The sequence below is a fragment of the Lepidochelys kempii genome, chromosome 11, assembly GCF_965140265.1.
Source record: "Lepidochelys kempii isolate rLepKem1 chromosome 11, rLepKem1.hap2, whole genome shotgun sequence".
Classification (NCBI taxonomy): domain Eukaryota; kingdom Metazoa; phylum Chordata; order Testudines; family Cheloniidae; genus Lepidochelys; species Lepidochelys kempii.
In genome coordinates this window covers 13,009,182-13,031,677 of record NC_133266.1, presented here as the reverse complement: position 1 = coordinate 13,031,677, position 22,496 = coordinate 13,009,182, and the positions used below count along the sequence as shown (strand labels likewise).

The 22,496-nt window shown below is 38.7% G+C and overlaps 1 protein-coding gene across 3 annotated transcripts in view; it reads left to right on the top strand.

Annotated features, from left to right (window-relative positions):
* Positions 1 to 22,496, top strand: part of SNX4 (sorting nexin 4) — an 83,261-nt gene that overhangs the window by 54,743 nt on the left and 6,022 nt on the right. For all 3 annotated transcript variants that reach the window (XM_073305188.1, XM_073305189.1, XM_073305190.1), the window contains exons 6-12: positions 1,128 to 1,183; positions 7,777 to 7,849; positions 10,138 to 10,199; positions 12,309 to 12,374; positions 18,382 to 18,471; positions 19,653 to 19,752; positions 20,976 to 21,121. In XM_073305188.1, the coding sequence (XP_073161289.1) occupies positions 1,128 to 1,183; positions 7,777 to 7,849; positions 10,138 to 10,199; positions 12,309 to 12,374; positions 18,382 to 18,471; positions 19,653 to 19,752; positions 20,976 to 21,121 (593 nt within the window). The remainder of the gene's footprint in view (positions 1 to 1,127; positions 1,184 to 7,776; positions 7,850 to 10,137; positions 10,200 to 12,308; positions 12,375 to 18,381; positions 18,472 to 19,652; positions 19,753 to 20,975; positions 21,122 to 22,496) is intronic.

Here is a 22,496-nt window from a genome sequence, read left to right as displayed (position 1 = left end):
TATCACTCTTACTGAGCCTTTTGCACCAGAAGTCATGGTTCTTTTAAACCTACCTCTTTTAATTTGAAGGAGGATTAAGCTAAAGTGAACTCTGGCAACTTGTGAAGGAGAGCATCCACACAGGGATTGCGTGTGCTCTAATTTAGGACCTCTTACCTTTAGTTAATTTGTCTTGATTTTCTTGAGTGTCTCCATGTAGACATGCCTTACTATCTGATGCAGGGACTGACTTTTTGTTGTGTGTACAGTGTCTAGCACACTCAGACCCCAATGACCAGGACATGTAGGTATTACAGTAATAGGAATTACAGTAAAACAAATAAAATAAGTGGAGATGTGTTGCTCTTTTGCAGAGTAAACACAAAAACTGATTAATTCTAACTAAATTCTTAAAACATTTAAAATACAAAAGCAAGAATTAGTGTTGGGAATTCCATACTTCTGTTGCAGGCACTGGTAGAATAACATTTTTCTCAGAAACAGAGCAGAAAGTTTAATTAAAGCAATTATTTCTTTACTGAAGAAAATCCAGTGATCCAATTTGTGATTCAGTATAGCAGTTTCCTATCTATTGAAAAAGAACACTGCATCAAAAGCTGGCTCTTATATAATATAGTTTTCCTCTACAGTAACTCTTAAAATGAGAGCACACAATAGGTTTGTGTTTGATGCCACTGGGGAACTGTTTTTGTAATTCAGAGCATATAAAGTTCATTTCCACTATTGGTTTTATTTGGTTTGAAAAATGTATAAAAAAATTTGTCCATATAGCCTTAGGCCTACTTGCATCACCTGAAAAGAATGTAGGGTTATATATCTTAATTTTGTGGTTTGTGTAACATTTTAAGAAAAGAATATTTTGCTGAGGTTTATGATTATACTAGTTTAATGATACTGGATACTGTTTACATGCTAGTTCACAGAACAGTTTAGTTTTCTAGCCTTTTCTCTAAAAGCAGATTGACATTAGCTCCCTCACTTGTCAGATTTGTTCAATATGTTTGAAATTTTTGATGAAGTATTATGACAGAAAACTGCAGCTTTCTACTGTGGCTGCCAGTAAAGAGAAATTGTTGCTTGATGTTTTTGAAATATAATTGCATTATAACATTTTTATTTTTTTTCAGGCAGAGTCCAGGTTAAAAGCTCTTAATGCAACATTCAGAGTGAAAAACCCAGACAGGTAAGATTTTTCATACTAATTACAGTTGTAATTACGAATGACAGTGTATGCTATCTATGTAATTTTTCCTTTCTGAATGTATGCTATCTGTACACTTTTTCAACCTCCTTAACAAACCCAATAAGTGGCAGTGAAAAGCGGTTTGAAAAACCCAGTTCGCAGGGAGAGCAGGAAACTCTTAAGGGAAATGCCATCACCTTATGCAGAATCGAAGCTTTTATTTAAAAAAACAGAAAAAAAAATCTAGGCTTTGTTTGCAAAGAAACCTTCGCAAATTAATGCAGTGGTACCTTCCTGAATCTGCAAGCATACATAGCCAATATCTCTCTTGTGCACACACACAAATATATGCACTTGCCAGTGCTGCAGTTCCCAAGCTGCCAGTTTTCACAGCTATTATTGGAAACCAGATCAATTTCAGTCTACCATGTCTTGGGAAGCTGTGGGTAGCTGTAGAGGCAGGCACTGGAGTTATTAGCTGGATAAGAGGCCCATTAACAGAGGCTGAAGTGTGGGGAGTATATAGTAGCAGACACTCCTCATTTCGGCCGGAGGAGGATAGTATAGGACAGTGGTATTCCAAACAGTGGGTCGCAGAAAAGTGTCAGACGGTTCCAGAGGTGCCAGCTTCTTCCTATCTCTGGGGGTGCTCAACCCCAGGCCCTGCTCCCACTCCACCCTTTCCCTCTAGGCCCTGACCCTTCTCTGCCCCCGCTCCGCCTCTTCCCACCCAGTTCTGCACCCGTCCCCGCTCCTCCCCACCCTCCAGCGCCTCCTGCACGCCGCAGAACAGCTGATCATGGGAGGTGCTGGCTGCCGGTGGGTGCGAAGCATCCACTAATTTTTTCTGTGGGTGCTCCGGGTGCCCACAGAGTTGGCACCTATGGACGGTTCACTGTGTTTAGGGCTGGATTAACCCATTGCTGCGCCCTGGCCTCGGCAAACATACACTTCTCCCAGCTGGTGTGGAAAGGAAGCCACAGATGAGTGGGGAGTGTGGTGTTGGAGAAGTAGCCTGCTCTGCATTCACCCCTCAGCGGCGACACCTTTCCCATTGGGCTGGGCCTGTCTCCCTGCTCTAGGTATTGCGACCTGGCTCACATGGTTTCAGTGCCACTCACGTTTGGGCTGCCCCAGACTGCAGTGCCGCTGAGACCATGTGCACCAGGTCGCAACACTTGGAGTGAGGAGCTGGGCCCAGCCCCATGAGACAGAAGCTGCTGCTGCAGGTAGGCTCGCTCTCCAATTCCCCCCTCCCCTCCCCAGCCTTCTCAGTGAGCTAGGATTAGGGTTGTGGTGCCAGAGTGGAGGGTGCATATATGTAATGGTGAGTAACAACAACAACAAAAAGACAAAATGCAGTTGGTGCGTCCCCTCAGTAGAACATTTGGAATCACTGATACAGGATATTCTCTCTGAAGCCCCTAGGAGAGTGGGAGTGGGTAAAGTAGCAGACATTCCTGCAGCACCCAGGGTAGTCTGACACTGGACAGAGGGAACCAAGAGACTACTTAAAATCTATTAGAATCTGAAGGGTGGAATTCTGAAGCCGTGTCAAGAGATGACACCTTCCCCTTTTCCAGCATCTGAAAGTGGAATTGGGCCCTTGTTTGGATATTATCTTCCCCTCCCCAAAATCTTTTTTTTATTAGTCTGTGAGTAGTAGTGTTAGTCCTCTTGTTTTTAGGGCTTGGAAATTTTACCAGCCTCCTTAGTATGGGAGTGAGAAATTGAGGTAACACAAAAAAGAGAAATGCAGCATTTGTAGAGAGAGATTTGGAAAGGGGACATGGAGGAAAGAACACAGGGTTGGGGAAGGGAAAGCAAAAGAGAGAGGTAGGTGATATTGGTGGCCTGTGGTATACGGGAAGTCAGACTAGATGATCTGATGGTCCCTTCTAAGACTGTAAGATGAGGAAATTGATACTAAATGCTGCTAAGAAAAAGAGGCATTATGATCTGGTTTTGGAAAGAAAAAGTAGAATACAGACAGGAATGGAAAGAACGTGTAATAAAAGCAAGAGTAGCATAGAGTCTGTTGAATGATAATAATAATTATCAAATTTGTTATATTAGGGATGTTACCAATATTTAACAAATTTATTTGCCAAATACTTGTGATATTCAGCCTGCTCAATGGCTGACCAAATGCTATTTGACAAATATATTATCCAATAGGTATTGGGAAAATTCAACAACTAATATATTGGACACTTTTTTTCCTGCTATTCCGTGGTGCCATTAGCTCTTATTGCAAGTAACATTTTTACAAGTTTATTAAATAGCTGATTGAAATGTTATAATTACATACACAGTCTGTTTTATTCATTTGTACAGCAAAGGGTGGGTTGGCAGTTAGGAGGTTGGTTTTGGAAGTGTGGGAGCACCAGTATCTTTTGCTCGACTAGTCGGCTTAGTTCCTGAGGTAGTAAGTTATCAGTAGGTTTCTCAATCCTTAATTTAAACCAACCGTAAAAGTTGGATAGCATTTTAAAAGTCTAACTACTGAAGTTGGTTTGGAACAAAACCAAAACCAGTCTTCTGGTAGGCTGAGTGGTTTTTATTGAAGAGGTCAGTGGTGATAAAAATGTGCTCTTCTGTTGCTCAAAAATAAATTTGCAGTGACATTTCCATGGAATTCTCTAATCCAGTTTTGTTGCAAACCTCCTGTTGTCTTCCTTCTGTACTTCAAATCCAGTCAAAAATTGCTTTCCCAGTGGTGCATTGTTCCTTTTTCATAAAGTCCACTAGATAACAATTCTCATGCTAGCTACTTTCCTAAACAGAATAAAAAGGATCTGGGAAATTTCACTGTGGCTGAGCCATATTAGACAATAGATTCTGCTTATGGCAGCTGAACTCGTGTGATTCTCAATAGTATACTTGAGCCTGGATCCCCATGCCATTTGTGGTTTCTTTTTGCCCTATATACCTATTCTTAAAAATACCTTTTACTCCCCTATTGTTTTGTGAAGGGGAAATTGCCCATACTTATAGTAACTTTCACTGTCAAATGCACAAAATAATTGGAAATAAAAGGGAGAAATTCTCTGGTGTCTTTCATTTACAGTAGTTATAGTATTGTAATAGTAAACTTAAGTATGACTAGTAGTAATAGTAGGTGAAGTATTTTCATTCAGAAGTGACTTTTTACTTGGTAGTATCTCTATTAAAATGTGTTTCTAGTCTGAAAAGCGACTGTAAAAGCAGCAGAATCTGACTCAAGTTACCTGCTTTTCATCTGCATTCAAAGTCGTACTTTGCTAAAGGTTTGGCTGCACTAGAAATGCTAGAGTGGCACGGCCGTAATAGGGATAAGGGGATTAGACATGGGATAAGACGGAAGGTCCTCTCATGGATTGGTAACTGGTTAAAACTAGGAAACCAAGGGGAGGAATAAATGGTCAGTTTTCAGAATGGAGAGAGGTAAATAGTGGTGTCCTCCACAGCTCTATACTGGGCCCAGTCTTATTCAATATATTCATAAATGATCTGGAAAAAGGGGTAAACAGTGAGGTGGCAAAATTTGCAGATGATACATAGAATCATAGAATATCAGGGTTGGAAGGGACCTCAGGAGGTCATCTAGTCCAACCCCCTGCTCAAAGCAGGACCAATCCCCAATTAAATCATCCCAGTCAGGGCTTTGTCAAGCCTGAACTTAAAAACTTCTAAGGAAGGAGATTCTACCACCTCCCTAGGTAATGCATTCCAGTGTTTCACCACCCTCCTAGTGAAGAAGTTTTTCCTAATATCCAACCTAAACCTCCCCCACTGCAACTTGAGACCATTACTCCTTGTCCTGTCCTCTTCTACCACTGAGAATAGTCTAGAACGATCCTCTCTGGAACCACCTCTCAGGTAGTTGAAAGCAGCTATCAAATCCCCCCTCATTCTTCTCTTCTGCAGACTAAACAATCCCAGCTCCCTCAACCTCTCCTCATAAGTCATGTGTTCCAGACCCCTAATCATTTTTGTTGCCCTTCGCTGGACTCTCTCCAATTTTTCCACATCCTTCTTGTAGTGTGGGGCCCAAAACTGGACACAGTACTCTAGATGAGGCCTCACCAATGTCGAATAGAGGGGGACGATCACGTCCCTCAATCTGCTCGCTATGCCCCTACTTATACATCCCAAAATGCCATTGGCCTTCTTGGCAACAAGGGCACACTGCTGACTCATATCCAGCTTATTGTCCACTGTCACCCCTAGGTCCTTTTCCGCAGAACTGCTGCCTAGCCATTCGGTCCCTAGTCTGTAGCTGTGCATTAGGTTCTTACAATACAAAACTACTCAAGTTAGTTAAGTCCCAGGCAAACAGCGAAGAGCTACAAAAGGATCACTCAAAACTAGGTGACTGGGCAACAAAATGGCAGATGAAATTCAGTTTTGATAAATGCAAAGTAATGCACATTGGAAAACATAATCCCAACTATAATTATAAAATGATGGGGTCTAAATTAGCTGTTACCACTCAAGAAAGAAATCTTGGAGTCATTGTGGATAGTTCTCTGAAAACATCCACTCACTGTGCAGCGGCAGTCAAAAAAGTGAACAGAATGTTGGACATCATTAAGAAAGGGATAGATAATAAGACAGAAAGTATCATATTGCCTCTATATCAATCCATGGTACTCCCACATCTTGAATACTGCATGCAGATGTGATCGCCCCATCTCAAAAAAGATATATTGGAATTGGAAAAGATTCAGAAAAGGGCAACAAAAATTATTAGGGGTATGGAACAGCTTCCGTCTGAGGAGAGATTAATAAGACTGGGACTCTTCAGTTTGGAAAAGAGATGACTAAGTGGGGATATGATTGAGGTCTAGAAAATCACGACTGGTATGGAGAAAGTAAATAAGGAAGTGTTAATTTACTCCTCCTCATAACACAAGAACTAGGGGGTCACCAAATGAAATTAATAGGCAGCAGGTTTAACAAACAAAAAAGGAAGTATTTCTTCACATAATGCACAGTCAACCTGTGGAACTCCTTGTCAGAGGATATTGTGAAGGCCAAGACTATAAAAAGGTTCAAAAAAGAACGAGATAAATTCATGGAGGATGGGTCCATTAATGGCTGTTAGCCAGGATGGACAGGGATGGTGTCCCTAGCCTCTGTTTGCCAGAAGCTTGGATGACTACCTGTTCTTTTAATTCCCTCTGGGGCACCTGGCATTGGCCACTGTCGGAAGACAGGAAACTGGGCTAGATGGACCTTTGCTCTGACTCAGTGTGGCCGTTCTTATGTACTTGATTTACTTGAGATATCTTCACCATTCATGTCTGAAGCTGTCTGACACACTGCGCTGGCATATATTTTATAAAACGTAAGGTAAAAGGGTTGCACTACATCCATCAGCGGCTATATTTGTGTTTCCTGCTATAATTTCTCTGCTGGTCTTTAAATGTTTTGAAAGAAACTGTACACTTTAACCCTAATATGCCACACATTTTTGTGGAAAACTCTCTTTAGGCATAGAAATCATAGAATGCCTATAAATGACCTTTTCTGTCATGGGATGTCATGAGACGCAATTTCCTAAATATTAGAAACATGTGGTGTAAGCAAAGTTTGGGTTTTTTTAAATGGGTGCTGAAATTTTGGTTCTTAAATGCATAATTAGCCACCTAAATAAGTGGCTTGTTTTTTTTTTGTTTTTTTTTTCCAATGAGACCTACTGGGTTCTAATCATTTCTGAAATCAGATCACTTATATATAGGTGCCTAATTGAGAATTTAGAAGCCTAACTTTAGGCATCTGTTTATTTTTAAAATCTTGGCCTGGATTTTTTTTCACTACAGTAATTGACAGATTATCATTCAGTAGTTAGTCAATTCTTGAGTTCCTATTCTTTACTTTCACTCTGGATAATATGCATGCCTTTGCACGATCTAAGGCTTCAAAATAGGGTTTAAGTTGGTCTTAAATGGTGTATAGGTCTTGAGCTGGGCATCTGCACAGGAGTAAATAACCCCCTCTTGAGGCTTTTCGCAAGTCAGCAAACTGCTCTGGGGTTCAGCTTAGCCATGGATATTATATCCATTTTACACACCACCTAGGTGTATTCTGAGGCTAATTTAATGTTTTTTAAAGTTCGAGATCCTTGCATGAAAGGCACATTGTAAGTACAGGTAATATTTTATCAACTTCAAAAGAATTTAAACAGTTTTTCATTAGTAAGCATAAAACCCATCAAATGGGATTTTAAATGAAAAGTTTCTTCCTGCTCTTTAGATCATATCTATCAAATAACATTCCACTTCATAAGTGCTCTTAAAAAAACCAGATACAGCAGTCTTTCAGAAAAAAACCTCTGCTGTTTATATTTATTTCTTAGATTTATGGCATATGAATTGATCTGAACCTTTACTGTTATTGTATAAAAGTACAGTAGTTTTGCATGTGTGTAATTCTTTGCTAAAAAGGAGTTTGATTCTGTTGTCATTTTCTAGGAATCCACAGCTAATTCCACTTTAACATAAGTCAAGCTCAGTGTCGCCAGCTGTTGTGTTGTTGCTCTATTTTACAATTTATGAAAGCTTGCTTTTGTGATAGCTAATGATGTACTATCTGTTTCCTGTTCCCAGGAGATTTACTGAGCTAAAACACTACAGCGATGAACTGCAGTCTGTCATATCACACCTTCTGCGAGTCAGAGCTGTAAGTATTTCCCATGTGTGTCCTGACAAATAGTATAATATATTTATAAGATAGCATTTCTTCTTCAGTCAATAGAGAAAACGGATGTATTTATTCTTCACTTGAAATTGGTTTGTTGTACTGTCCCATGTTTTTTTTGGGGCGGGGGAGAGATTATTTTATAACAATACACTTTTGGGGGAAGGAATTCTAAATGTGCTTGGAGTGATGTAGTGTGAAACGTTTATCTCCAATATTGTTCTCCAGTCTGAATTATTCATGTTTTGATAGTCACTGGAAAAAGACCATACTTAAACCACAGATTTCTAGTTTAAAAAAATGCTTACAAATTCTTCCACAAACATTCATAATGCTGTTGTTTGGCTCATTGCTTTATTCTGTCTTGTAGAATAGTTTACATGCAGTAACTTATCATCATATTGGCAATTTAAAACCCCACGAATGTCACTCGGGGAATTGGGAAGAGGGATGGTTGGAGCTTAGCTGGGACAATAGAACCTTGGGACTCAAAGTTGATACATCAGTGTCACGCCCAAAGTAATAGACAAGACCTGTAGTGATTTGGAGTGTTTGTAGACCCCAGTTTGTTGCATGTTCTATCAAAATCTGCAGCATAACGTTGAATATTTCACAGAAATAGTGAGAAGTGTGAAGTAGACTGTTACCTGAGAGTAACATGCATATCTTCAATTACAATTCAGAAGAAAGGGAGATGAGCAGAATAGTATTACTTCATCTCCTTCATAGGTGTTGCCACTGGAGGAAGAAGCAAGGGGGCCAGAAGCCCACATCAACTAGAAAATGTTGGATCACCACCGTGCAGTTAGCAGGATTCTGCCTTTCTCTCACGTGGCAAAAAGGAGTTAGAATAGCATGAAGTTTTCTGGAACATAGACATATAATATTGTGTTTTCTAGAGCTTCTGGTGTGAATTCACGAGTTATGCAAGTTCCCCACAACATTTTTCATCTTACAGACTAGTCTATAATGAATAATGTCCTTTAGAATGATTAGAACGGACATGTCATGGAATCGGGATGGCTGTCTACTATGGCTTGAAAACACAAGCTTAAAAAATACAAAACAGAGAAGGAAATAGGAAATTACAACCCTGGTAACAGGGAGCACGATACTAGTTCTTAGTGTGTTCAACAGGGGTTTACTTTTCGGTGAAAGTGTGCTGTAGGGGAGGATTGTAATTGATTGCCCTGTCGAGTGGAGGCACTTTAGAGGATTAATTGCTTGTATTCCAGTAACTTGCCTTCCTGCCAGTACATGTGTGTGTGAGCTGTATGACAGTGTTCTAACTTATTTCCTTTTTACCTCTTTGACACATGAATAATTATGGCTTTTATAAAGCTTCTGTTTAACTCACTGACGTCTCAAACAGTGCTTTAATAATTGTGAAGGACAAAAATAAGTTGTGCTTCAGAGTTCAGTGTAAAGTAGAGGGAAAGATCAATAACTGTATAGTTACCAACAGTGTAGCATGTGCAGGTTTCTGATTCTCTGAACGCATGAATTGATTTCTAGCGTTAGCAACAAGTGTTGTGATGAGTTGACTCTTCCTTTCCCATTCTTTGTAGTAGTGTATTACAAAGAAAAAAATAGGCTTGTGCCTTTTCGGATTCTTCATCCTGTGTGGAAAAGCCTTGAAGTTTCTTTTGTCTGAACAAACCCAGCTTTCCTTTGCAGTTAATTTTTAAGCCCTTTGTTAGGACTGCATGGGGAAGTGGCCATGCAGGGTGAGAGAGAGGAAGAGGCTTAACCACAACTCCGAACTGAAGTGTAGATTTTTATCTTCCTATTTTCATATACACCCTCTTCTCCCAACCCCCTGACACACACATACATTCCCCCTGTGTGATGTCCGCTTACATCGTCATTATACAGGTAAAATGAATCACGCCTCACGTTAACTCGGTTGTTGGTGATCTAACTAGAGTGGCTGATTGACTGTATGTATAGACAGTATGAGGGCATTTCTGTAGATTCTCATACATAGAATGGTCTAAATGTGACTTTCAGTATAGTTTGAAGCCATTGATTTTAAAAAAAAAAGTTATACTGTTGATCTTAAAAGACAAGTCAGAGCTATGCTTTAGCCTTTATAAAATAACATTTTCATCTTGTATACTGCTGTTGAGAAATTACAGTTGTAGACCTGAAGGGTTAATCAGTAAACATTAGTCTTTGTTGAAGATATGTATGTTTTACAAGAAGCTAGTAAACCGCATATAAAAGAAATGGGCTTGTCCAAAAAACTGACTTACAAATGTTTGTTTTAGAGAGTGGCAGACCGTCTCTATGGTGTATACAAAGTGCATGGGAATTATGGGAGAGTGTTCAGGTAAGAATTAGAACAGGTTTTTAAAATACATAATCTAGTTTCCTGAAGCTTAGATAGTTTGCAAGTAATGGATGAAGCTTATTTATCCTTATTTTTGGAATGTAAACTTTGATATATTTTGTTTTACTAAATATGTGCATTGGAAAGTGTCACTGCTCAGTACTAAGACACTGACAAGTTGCTGTATTTGACACAGATCTCTCTACCTTTGCTGAACTTTTTAAGTTTGAACTGGATGAAGTTATTTTATTTATTTATTTATTTATAATATAACTTCATGATTATTGTCTTTTTTATTACACGTGTACCCCGATATAACATGGTCCTTGGGAGCCAAAAAACCTTACCGCGTTATAGGTGAAACTGTGTTATATCGAACTTGCTTTGGCCTCGAGCATATCCGTTATTAATACAGTACTTGACACAAGAAGTTTTATTCTTGGTGTTGCTTTAGAAAGGGTGCATCTGATGTCCTCCTTCACATCAAGCCCGGGGTCGGGGCTCGCAGCCACGTGTCCCTGCCAGAGTCAGGGCTCACGATCCCCCACATAACTGGGTTGTGACCCCCAGTTTGATAACCAATGTTGTAGACAAGACAGAAAACCATTTTTGCTTTACCGCGTTATATCTGAATTCGTGTTATATTGGATCGTGTTATATTGGGGTAGAGGTGTAGTTCTAAACTGTTTGTTCCTTCAGAATGCTTCCTATTAATTTATTTTATATAGTTCATAAATTGTTACTTTGTATCTGTAGTGCTGAAAGGTACCCCGATCCTTTCAATACATTAAAAAATCAACAGTCTCTCAGGTATATTCTAGTACACGTTTTAGAAGTTGAATTAACAAATAGTTTTTGATTTATGTGCCTGAGTTGCATACTCAAGTTTTCTATTTCGCTGGAGAATTAAAGAATCTAACTTCTGGTTAAGGGGAACCTTCTGCTTATACAATCTGTACAAGTGCTATATTTAATTCACCAGGTTAATGGATTGCAGATGTCTTTCTGGTTGGGGGTTTTAAATTAAATTAGGTGCATTTTTGTAATAACACAAGGATAAACAAATGTCAACATTAACAGAGTAGAATTTATTTAAATTGTATGTAAAGTATAGAACAATAAATACTAGACACAAATTACACAAAGAGGAGGATAACTAAAAGTACATTCTATATTTAAGAGATGGGGGAGGAGGTACATTTTTAGGATAACAGATAAAACCAAATAACATGTGCAGAGTTAAGAGATAATGAGTTTAATACATAACTGTGATTTACTTGTGGTGAACTTCTAAGTGCTTGCCATCTCCACTCCAGTTTTGGTGGCTGCATTATCCATAAACTGACATTCACTTAATCATTTATCTCATCTATCTCTCCATATAAATAAAATATGATTGTTTGGTAACTCTAGGCTTCTTTAGTGGAGTGGCACTTTAGTGATTTTTACCTATTTATAGAAATAGTCAACAATATACAGTGATCCTAAGAAAAAAATCCAGTTTGGAGAGTCTTATTTCAGAAGTGAGACTCCAGTCTACTGTGAATGCTATAAATCCATCAGTTTTTCCAGTGTATGATGTGGCAGGTTTCTGTCTGATGATGTGTTGCTCGTGTATAATGATTATTCTCTGATTAGTTTAAAAAAAAGAGCAGGATTCCCATATTGGGATTTTGTAGTATAGCTTTACAGACCATTTGTATTGCAGATAGTGGCGCTAAAAGTGTCCACACAAAGGAATGAACCTTGTGTTGCAATTCTGTTAGAAAATATTTCTCTTAATCTCCTCCACTACTAAAACAAGGTTCTTTTCATCCTGCCTCTTGAACTAGAACTAAAAAAACAACAACCCTCTGTGTGTGTGTCTGTGTCTGGGGAGGGATGGAGCAGGGGCAACTCCTGACCAGAATGCTTTAAAACTGTCTCACTATTAAATTGTGTTCAGTGCTGCTGCTTAGAGGTAGAAAAGCAGTTTGGCTAGGTACAACTTTTGAGGCAATTTCCATTCAAATATCACCTGGAAAGAAACTATTTACAGGATGCTGATTATTAACTTCCCTTAACTTCATGTGTGATGTTGTTTCTCATTGGATTTGCTTTTTTCTCCAGTGAATGGAGTGCAATAGAAAAGGAGATGGGGGATGGGCTGCAGAGTGCTGGCCATCACATGGATGTGTAAGTACTGAGTGAATATCTGATAGTTTGATGTATACCAGATGCACATATATTAAGGGGGGGCAGGGAATTCTATAAGAAATGTACTGAGAAAACTTTGGGGGAGAGGTATATTACTATTGGGTACACAACATTTCACTGACTTTTGGATGTGGGCTGTTTTTAGAGTCCGTGTACTGTATTAAGTAGCTCAAAGGGCCTCAGGAGAGTCAGAGGGGTTACTTTTTATTATTATTTTGAAACTATAGAGGTGTTTGGAATTCTTCCAGCTTTTCTTTTAAGCTGCTATGCCAGAAACTAGTGGAATTAAACTGTAATGTACTGTAGACCTGATGAGAGCCATTTGTTTTTGGCAGGAATGCTTTGCACCATGCAGTAGATGGTACACTAATTTGTACTTAACAAAAAGTTTAAGTAACTTTTTTTTTAACTGTTCAGCACCCAAGGCTTATTTAGTGGAGTCCAAAATAATTTCAAATACCACCCTGAAATAAATAGTGGTTGTAACCAGGAATCACTACTGAGCACAGCAAGGGTATCTGTTTGCCCCTTACTACGTAAGTTTAACTTCCATTAGATTCAATGATGGTTATGTACATGAAACAAGGAGAACAGAACCCTCAAAATAAAAAATAACCTGTTTAGCGCTTCGGATTGCTTATAGTATCTGTACTACAGCAATAGGGAATTCTTTTTGTTTGCCTAGTTTTACTTTTTATGCAATAATAAACATAGTAGAGAAATTTTTATTCAATCTCTGTCTGGTTCCTTCTACTTGACAAAATCATAATCACTGGTAGAGTAGTTGTTTAACCAATTCAGGAGTTCTGTGGCTTTGCAAATGGAACTAGGAGACTATTTTCTCTTTTAATTGGAAAAGATAATCTTATTTTAAAAGTGAATCATGAGAAAACTTTTAGGTTGCCAGTAATACTATTTTATGATGCCAGTTTACATCTGTATTGTAAGTTAATGCCCTTGTCCAGTTTTAGTAAGGGATGTAAATTTTGAGATTCCTGCTGCTAGATAGAATTTTATGGAGAAGCTCGTTTAACAGTGAATTCTCAAAATTAGCGTTTGGTTTAAAAAGTGAGAATTTTTTATCACATCCTTAAATAATATGAGTGTTTAGGAATGAAACATAGAAGCATTTATTTCCATGTTTAAAAACCTTTTTATGGTTAATGTTAAAATAGTTTTATTATACAGCTGAAATCCCATTACAAGAAGTAACCCCAAATAAAAGGGCATAGAAAGAATAAGGAAATGGAGTGCAGTGTTAAATATTTATTACAATACTGCAAAATTTGAATAGTCCCATAGAAATCAATTTATTTTCAGTTGCGTGAACAAGTACTGCAGATAAATGAAAACTTACTTGAACCTGCCTAGCTTCCCTTTTGTGGTACATCAACATGCACCGTGCTGTGATGTCAGAACATTGAGAAGATATTTTAATCAAATAAAGCAAAGCAAATAGAACAAATACCTCGTTCAAGAGATTATACCCCCGCCAGTTTATACCTGCTCCACTTTACCATAAAACAGCAGTTAGAGGCACAAGAGGGTTGTAAGACTTAACACCTAAGACTTCTGCCCTTTACATTGTTAAGTGTTGAAGACCCAGAGTGATGGTGGTGGAGAGTTCCCAGGGTAACCTATATCAGTCCGTGCTTTAATGAATGACAATCAAAGGTGACCTCTGATGGCATAGTTTTCCTCTCTGCTCTAACAAACAGGTGATCCCAGAAGTGGCCTCCCTAGCTCTTTTTTTACTGGAGACAGCAGTTGTGAGGTTCAGAGACACAGTTGTGAGATTCAGAGACAGTCTTCCCCAGGAATTGAAATTAAATGTGATATTCAAATTTACAGGGGGGACTGGAAAGTGACTAAATTGGCAACACTGCATGTAACTAGTTGACCATGGGGGTGATGGAGAGGGCGAGAGAGAATGAGGGAGTTCACGGTGTGTGTAGTGAAATCCCTGTTCAGGGTCTCAATGTATGACTCACAAGTTGGGTTTTTTTGTTTGTTTGTTTGTTTTTCCCCTCCCACCTCCAGGATCAACTGGAAAAATAATTGAGCAGTACAATTCTTCTTCCCCTACTCTCCCTCCCCTCCAAAGCTAATGTTATGGGAAGTAGTATAGAGTGTTGCACAAAGAGTATGGTTTCTGAGCAGGAAGTATACATTATAAATATCTAAACCTATCCCTACAATACATTTAAAACTATTCTGCACATGTCCAGCTTATACCAGCTTCATTTTTACTAGTATTTTTGATGGTGAGTCAAATGTTTCTGTCCCTTTTATTTAACTCATTATTATTTAAGAAGCCACATAGTTGTGTAGTATGGGGGGAGTGTCTGTATGTGTATTAGTTTTCATGGTGCCATCCATTTTTTCTATCCCTTGATTTGTCCCATGTGCAGTCAGCAGTTACATGAACGACCCCCCCCCTAAATTTAGAAACTTGACTCCAGCCTTTCTGGCATTGCTGCACCATAATCAACTGACAACCTAAAATAATTTGTTTGAAGTATAACAAGAGCATTTTAGCTGCACAACTCCCATTGACTATGAGGTGAATCTAGTATGTTGGAAAGTTTTAGCTCTGAAACATTTATTTTACTGTTTGTAGAAGCATGCTCACTGCCGTGCATTTCCCTTTCTCTTTGGGGATTTCCATGATTTGTTTAACCTGTTTTGGCCTAAAGTGTGCAAAATTGGGTTCAAATAGTCAGAAGTGCAGCTTCTGCTGACCTACTACTTTGTCAAATCATGATTTAAGTTTTGGTATAAATTCTGCTCTAGGGTATGTTTAGGTGGGAGTTGGGCAGAACGACTCCTAGCATTCAGTCATAAATCTTCCCTTGAAAAACTTGGCTGCAACTGAAGTACAGTCCATCTGTAGCCCTAAAAAAATCCCAACTCTTTTGTTTTAGGAACTTTTTAAAAAATCCACAGAGCCTTAAATTCAAGTCTTGGTACAGACACAGTGGTAATGCTCCTTTCTCACAAAACTGGGCAGATGCCATTGCCCTTTTATGGATTATTATGCAGGAGATCAGCCATACCCCTTCAAGCTCAAAGACAGCACCTTCTCAACATGCTTGGGGTTCAAGCCTTCTCTCACCTCCTTGGCTGTACATTACTGGTGGGCTTTAAACTCTGAACAGGACCACAAAAGTGTTGCTTTTGTGGCCACATAAAAAGCCATGTATCTGGAGAACCAGACAGTAATTAAAGATAGCATTGAAACATGTTCCCTGCTCCAGCTCCAGTGCGGTGTGTTTTTACTTCTATTTAATTTATCCCTGTATCCTTCCTACCTCCTTTGAAACGCAAGCTGTTAACACATTATTGGACTTCTGTCACAAGGTCACCTTGCCTGGACCCTTCTTGGATGTGCTGTATCTCAGTTCTCCCCTTCTATAAAATCATGCACACAACAGTCACAGTCCAGAACAAAATCTCACTCCTAGGCTCTGGTTTATTAATATGCAAATTATATATTGTATTGGTTTGAGATCAACAGGATCAAATTCAGTAAAGACAAGTGCAAAGTACTACATCTAGGATGGGAAAAATCAAATATACACCTACAACATTGGGAATAACTGGCTAGACAGTAGTACTGCACAAAAGGATCTGAGGGTTACAGTGTATCACAAATTGAATATGAACCAACATATGATGCAATTGCAAAAAGGCTAATAACATTCTGGGATGTATTAACAGCAGTGTTGTATGTAAGACACAGGAGGCAGTTGTGGACAAATTGGAGAGAGTTCCGAGGAGAGCAACAAAAATGATAAAAGGTTTGGAAAACCTGACCTATGCAGAAAGCTTACAAATCTGGCTATGGTTAGTCTTGAGAAAAGAAGACTGAGGAGGGAAGTGATAATAATCTTCAGATATATTCAGGACTGTTATAAGGAGGTCTGTGATCGACTGAAGGTAGGACAAGTAGAAAAGGACTTGATCTGAGCAAGGGAGATTCAGGTTAGCTATTAGGAAAAAATTACTAACAATAAGGATAGTTACGCTCTGGGGTAGGCTTCCAAGGGAGGTTGTAGAATCCTCATCATTGGAAATTTTTAAGAACAGGTTGGACAAACACCTGTTGGGGATGGTCTAGGTTTACTTCCTCAGCCCCTGGGGCTGGACTAGCTAACCTCTTCCAGCCCTACATTTTTTTTATTCTATATTCCAGCTCTTGGATTGGGCAGAGGGGTTCCTATACATGTCTTCTCCTCAGGATTCCATAGTCCCCCAACTAGAAACTACAAATAGTTCTCCCAAACATGACTGACTTTCACTTTTCATCTATAAGGGCTCACATCACCTTCCAGCAGGCCCCCTGATTTGCTTCCCAACTTCTGGCTGTGTCCCCCCTTGGGCTCCTTACCCTGACCCTTGACAGGGCAGACCTAACAGCCACAGTTGTTTCCTACAGGAATCTCAATAGAGGAACTCCCAGCTCTCTTACAGATCACACTCCCAGCTCTCTTTCAGCTTGGGAGCCACTACCAGTCCTTCCCTAGTTACTGGAGAGCCTCCCTGCTGAGAACAGGCTGTCATTTACATATGCCAGCAGGCCTGACTTTATCACCTGCTCCCTGTCCCTCAAAATTCCATGATTTAGGAAGAAAACCAGGCATGGGTAGTGCTTGGTATGAAGATGCCTTACCCGGTGACAAGTGCCCAGCGGTCCCTTTTGTGCTGGTTTCTTCACAAACACAGATAGGAGAAGAGACTGCCCAAGATCTTACAATGTGAAAGACGCACATGAAGTATTGGATGCAAGGAATAACAGGAAACCTAAGAACGTGGTGGTGATTGGCAGTTTTGTTACTTCCATATTTTGTTGTAATTTTGGTGGGTTTTTTATACTTTCTGCTTTAGGTTTTGCAACAAAGACTCTAGAATCCAAACTTACTTGGTTTTGTTGATGCTACAGGAGGTGGAATATAACACAGCTCATTCATCCCAGCTGCATTGGCTCTGTGTTGCTGACAACAGTAAACGCTTATTTCTGTCAGTAGGCTAAGCAGATACAACTCAAAACGTACACAAGAAGATATGTGCAGTAACCATTTTACAGAGATACTTCTGTCCCTAAGCATGCTTGAAAATGCTAACTTTTTTCAAACAACGGGAGCCCATTGAAAGCTGTTGGACAACATTTCTTACCTTTTTTAAGTGATTGTACATTTAAAAAGTCACTTTCTGCCACGCACAGTAGGGGATGGGATTTTTCAAAACGTCTCTGCATCAGCCTAATGCTGCTCCATTGAAGTCAATGGGAGCAGTGGTAAAACTCCCAGTGACTACAAGAGGCGCAGTTAGGGCAATACTGAGGACTTTGGAAAATATGCTCCTCAAAGACTTGCGTATATAGCTGCTAGTCTGAACTGACATTCTGATTTGTGAAGCATAGGTTGTTGAACTTTCTACTTCAGGAACTAAAAGGCTTGATTTTGCAAAGTGCTGAGGACTCTCAAATGCCATTGTTTCCATCACCATTGACTGAGGGTCAAGTGAAACCCACCTCTTAAGTGTTGCCTCTACCATTTTAGAAGGCATCAAGTTCACTTCACCAAACCTTAAAGATGCCATGCTCACTCTGAAATTTATGAATATTTTTCACTTTGCTGCTGCCTGTTGAAAAATCACTGAAGAAAAGGAATAAATTACTTTAGCCAGTTGTATTTTTTTTCCTTTCTCTGTAATAAAAACAGCCTCTTCTTCAGCAGAAAATGGTTGACTAGTGTAAGATTTATCACTTCATTGTAGTAATAACTTAAGGAACAGGCCTTTAGGAGTGTTTATATTAGTCTGTTTGGCATTAAAATATACCTTTTAAATCCAATAATAAAGAACACTTTTAAGGTAACTTATGATTACCGCTAAGAAATAGGGTTCTTTCCCTTTTACAGTATTTAAATAATTTAAGAAGCTAAATCAGGGGTTCTTCTGTTTAACCAAAGGTTGTACTTACCAGGTATGCAGCTTCTATTGACGACATATTGGAAGAGGAAGAGCATTATGCAGATCAGCTAAAAGAATATCTTTTCTATGCAGAAGCTCTGCGGTAAGTATATTAACATAAAAGATTGGAATCCCTGTACTTCTGTTGCTTTATTTTGATACATGCTCTGCAGACTTCTGTCTGTATCCTTCACAATTTTTACTTTTGAAGAAAACATTACACAGTTACGTTCTGAAGTCTGCAAATACCTTGCATCTTTTATTTGTTTGCATCTTTTATTGCCCAGTAAGCCAATCAGAGTTAAGTATCGCTTACCTGGTTAGTAATTCAATGGCAGAACCTCCAGGCAAAATCCAGGTCCTCTAAGAAGTAATGCTGTATGTTGATTAAGCTGTGCTCATCCCTTTGAATCAATGCCCCAGCATGCTGCTGCAGGACAATCTTCTGCTAGAGATGCCATCTTCCATTATGAGACACAAAAGAGAGTCTCTGACCACTTACAGCTGTTCAAAACTAGCCATGGGAGTTTTTTTTAAGTTTCCCAAATAACTTCCAGTTGTGACAGATACATTCTGCCTCCCTAGCCTCCCCTAGTACTCCTTCCTGCCCTAAAGTACTGTGTGCTGTTGCTGTGACCTGTTACAGTTGCTACATTCACTAAGGAAGTGGCAACACTTGTGTTTGCAAATCCATTTGTAAAGTTTGCAAAGCACGTTGTGATCCTTCTGAATGAAAGGCGCTGTATACATTTAGGTACAGTTATCACTTTTTACAAACAAACAAAATTTTAGTACACTCTAAGGAATTTGGAGACTTTGGGTTAAGTTACAGTGAAAGACGTTTTCTTAAGATTAATGTGCATTGTTGCCTGTCACACAGGCACAGTGTCCAAAGTGACATGTAAACTGTTTCCTGCTATTGGAATTTTTACTGTAACATATTGAATGAAACCATTTTACAAGGATGTCCTTAGATAGAGGATGGTTTTATATGGCATGCAAAATCTTAGTATGAGCTTATGGAAGAGGGAGCAGCAGGAGAATATACTTAGGGTCACTGAAGTATAAAATCACTTAACACACCAGACATTTTGTAATTTAGCAGGCTTGCGCCAGAGTTATGTTTACTGTTATAGGGCTATTAAATACAGGCTAGATAAATAACTGAACATGACTTATGCTAAAAAAAACCCATTTTTACTGTTTTTTTAAAGCTTAGAAGGTGGTAAAAACGTAGCAAGACAAAATATTACATGACAAATCGCTCACTGATTATGTTTTCAGGGCTGTTTGCAGGAAACATGAACTAATGCAGTATGACTTGGAAATGGCTGCTCAGGACCTGGCATCTAAAAAACAACAGTGTGAAGAACTGGCAACAGGAGTGAGCCTGTTTTCCATTTTCTTCTTCAAGACTTGGATTTTTTTTTCTTTTTCTTTTTTTTAGAGAGCTAAACAAGTTAGGGTGACATCTAAATGGCATTTAACAGATAACATGCGGACAGCTGGTTATGATGACAAGTATCACGTGAGCTGTAGATCTTTTAGTGGTTTACAGTAATTTATTTTCATGGTGATTTATACAGTTTGTGCAGGGCTTATTTTTATTAAGACCTAGCAAATGCAGGCTTGTAGGTAAGGTGATCTGAAGTGTTTCAAATGAAATGAAATAGAATACTACGAAGACCAAAGTTTCTGGTTAGTTACAGTCATCTGAGGGAAAAAAATCTTTGTTGTACCTTTTAAAAGCTTAACATCCCCATTATGAAATGTTAGGTTCCCCCTTCCCCCGTCTCCCCAGGAAAAATGGCTGAATTAGATAATATCTAAAAACAGATATTTGCATTTAATCTGAAAGGTAAATAAACAGAGTAAACAATTACTGCTAAAGTTATTAATATTTTAATGTAGAAATATTTTACTGTTTTTTCATATAATATGACAAGAAATATTACTTGAAGATTAGAAATTGGTGACTGAATACAAATTAATTAAATATGGACCCCGAGTGAAGCCCATTAAAATCAGTGGGAGTCATTCCCTTGAGTCCGGTGGTCAGTGGATCAGGCCATAAGACTCTTACCTATCAAAGTATTTGAAGAGAGAAAGTGGGTGAGGTAATACCTTTTACTGGACCAAATTCTGTGGGTGAGAGAGACAAGCTTTCAAGCTTACACAGAGCTCTTCTTTGGGTACATTCCCAAACCTGAAGAAGAGTTCTGTGTAAGTTTGAAAGCTTGTCTCTCTCTCCAACAGAAGTTGGTCCAACAAAAGATATTACCTCACCCACCATGTCTCTCTCTAATGTCCTGGGACCAACACAGCTACAACACTGCATACAGCAATGGAAGTAATTTGAAGGCAGTTTTTGAAGAGGTTAGAGACTATGTGAAGTTTCAGATAGACAATTTTTAATAAATAGGAGTTAATATAGGTTTGTTTAATTATTGGTTTTAATTTGAACTACTATGCCTTTTGCACCCATCTAGCTGTAGTACATTTTTCAAATGGAAGAGCCCTTTATGTCAGTGTCTGAACTCCACCAGCCAAATAATTATTATCATTCTACTGGAACAAAGCAAAGAGCATTTTTCTGTTTGATTTTAGACTCTGAGAACATTTTCTCTAAAGGGAATGACGAGCAAACTGTTTGGTCAGGAAACTCCTGAGCAAAGAGAAGGCAAAATAAAGGTTCTAGAAGAACAGATACATGAAGGGGAAGAACAATTGAAATCTAAAAATGTGGAGGGCAGGTAAAGGTGGAGTTTTTAATATATTCTTGGTGTTTACGAGCTGTCTATAAAAATTCCTGTCATTTGCAAGTTGTGAAATTAAGTACAGTACGCTCAGTTAGCTCCTGGTCTGAGAGCGTAGCTTATATAAGAACTGATCGCTTTTCCAGTTACTGAGCCCATTTAATGGCTGAGTTCTTGTTTTATGTTCATCTGGTAATATATTTAACAGGTGGGCTGTAAGCAACTGAGGATTTGAGCTTTCTAGTGGCTACTTGAATGTAGAATTCAGGTGTAGTTTTAGTTCAGTCTATAAATATGGCTCCTGACATTAAAGCTAATAATTCCTTAGAAAGTTTTGTATGAAGGATAGTTGACTTCTGTTTGTGATTAAATGTTTCAGCAAGCTACATTTGAATGACTGATTCTTAGTATTCTAACTAGTAGGAGCTCACATTCCAAAACCTATATATTTGTGTCCGAACACATTCATTTTTATTATAGGAAAGATGAGTGTGCTATCTGTTAGCTGTAATCCTTACATACCAAAAGATAAGAAACAGACCAGTTCATACGCAGTTCAATACAACAAAATACTCAATAGAAATTAGGACATGGTAAATTGAATTCCTTAATCATCTTGACAGAATTGCTGGACGTCTGCTTTTATAGCTCAGGAAACAGTTTTCAAACAAATACTTGTCTAGTTTGCGAAGTCCAGTACAAACAGTAAGCTATGGGTTACTTTAGTGTATGAACTTGCCCCTGTTCTGGTTAAGTAGAGCTGGAGGCAAATATTGCAGACAAACAAGAAAAGGGAGTATTCTATTCTGAAATAAATTTGCTTCAGTTAAGCTTGTGTCCACTTTTTGCAAACATTCAAGCAATCATCAATTACTGACTTAAATGCTCGTGACAAGTGAATTTTAAGATGGTCTATTACAGGATTCTCACAGGAAATGAGATGATCTAAGAGGATGCTGAGGCCCAAAGCCCCTCACCAGAGCACTGGCACAGAAGAATTAAGTGAGCCTGGCAAGGCTCTGAATATAAATTCATTATGAATTTAGTTCTGTGGCCATATAGATTAACTTCAGTCAGATCTATCTGTGAAGGTCTCCAGTTATAAAAAAATTATGTGATTTGCGATTAAAAATCTCTGAAGGACTACATGAATTATTGTGACATACATTCCAATATTAGAGCAAGTAAAAGTATAAAATGAGGATCCCATCCGAGGTGCATAGAAATTACTGTGATCCAACTCGTAGACTGTAAAAGTGTAGCACTTCAGGTATTGACAAAGGCAGAGTCCTTCTCCCAGTAAATTCAGTCGCAGCTGGCTGGGGCCCATAATATATTAAGTATTTTTTAAAAAAACTCACATTGACAAAAC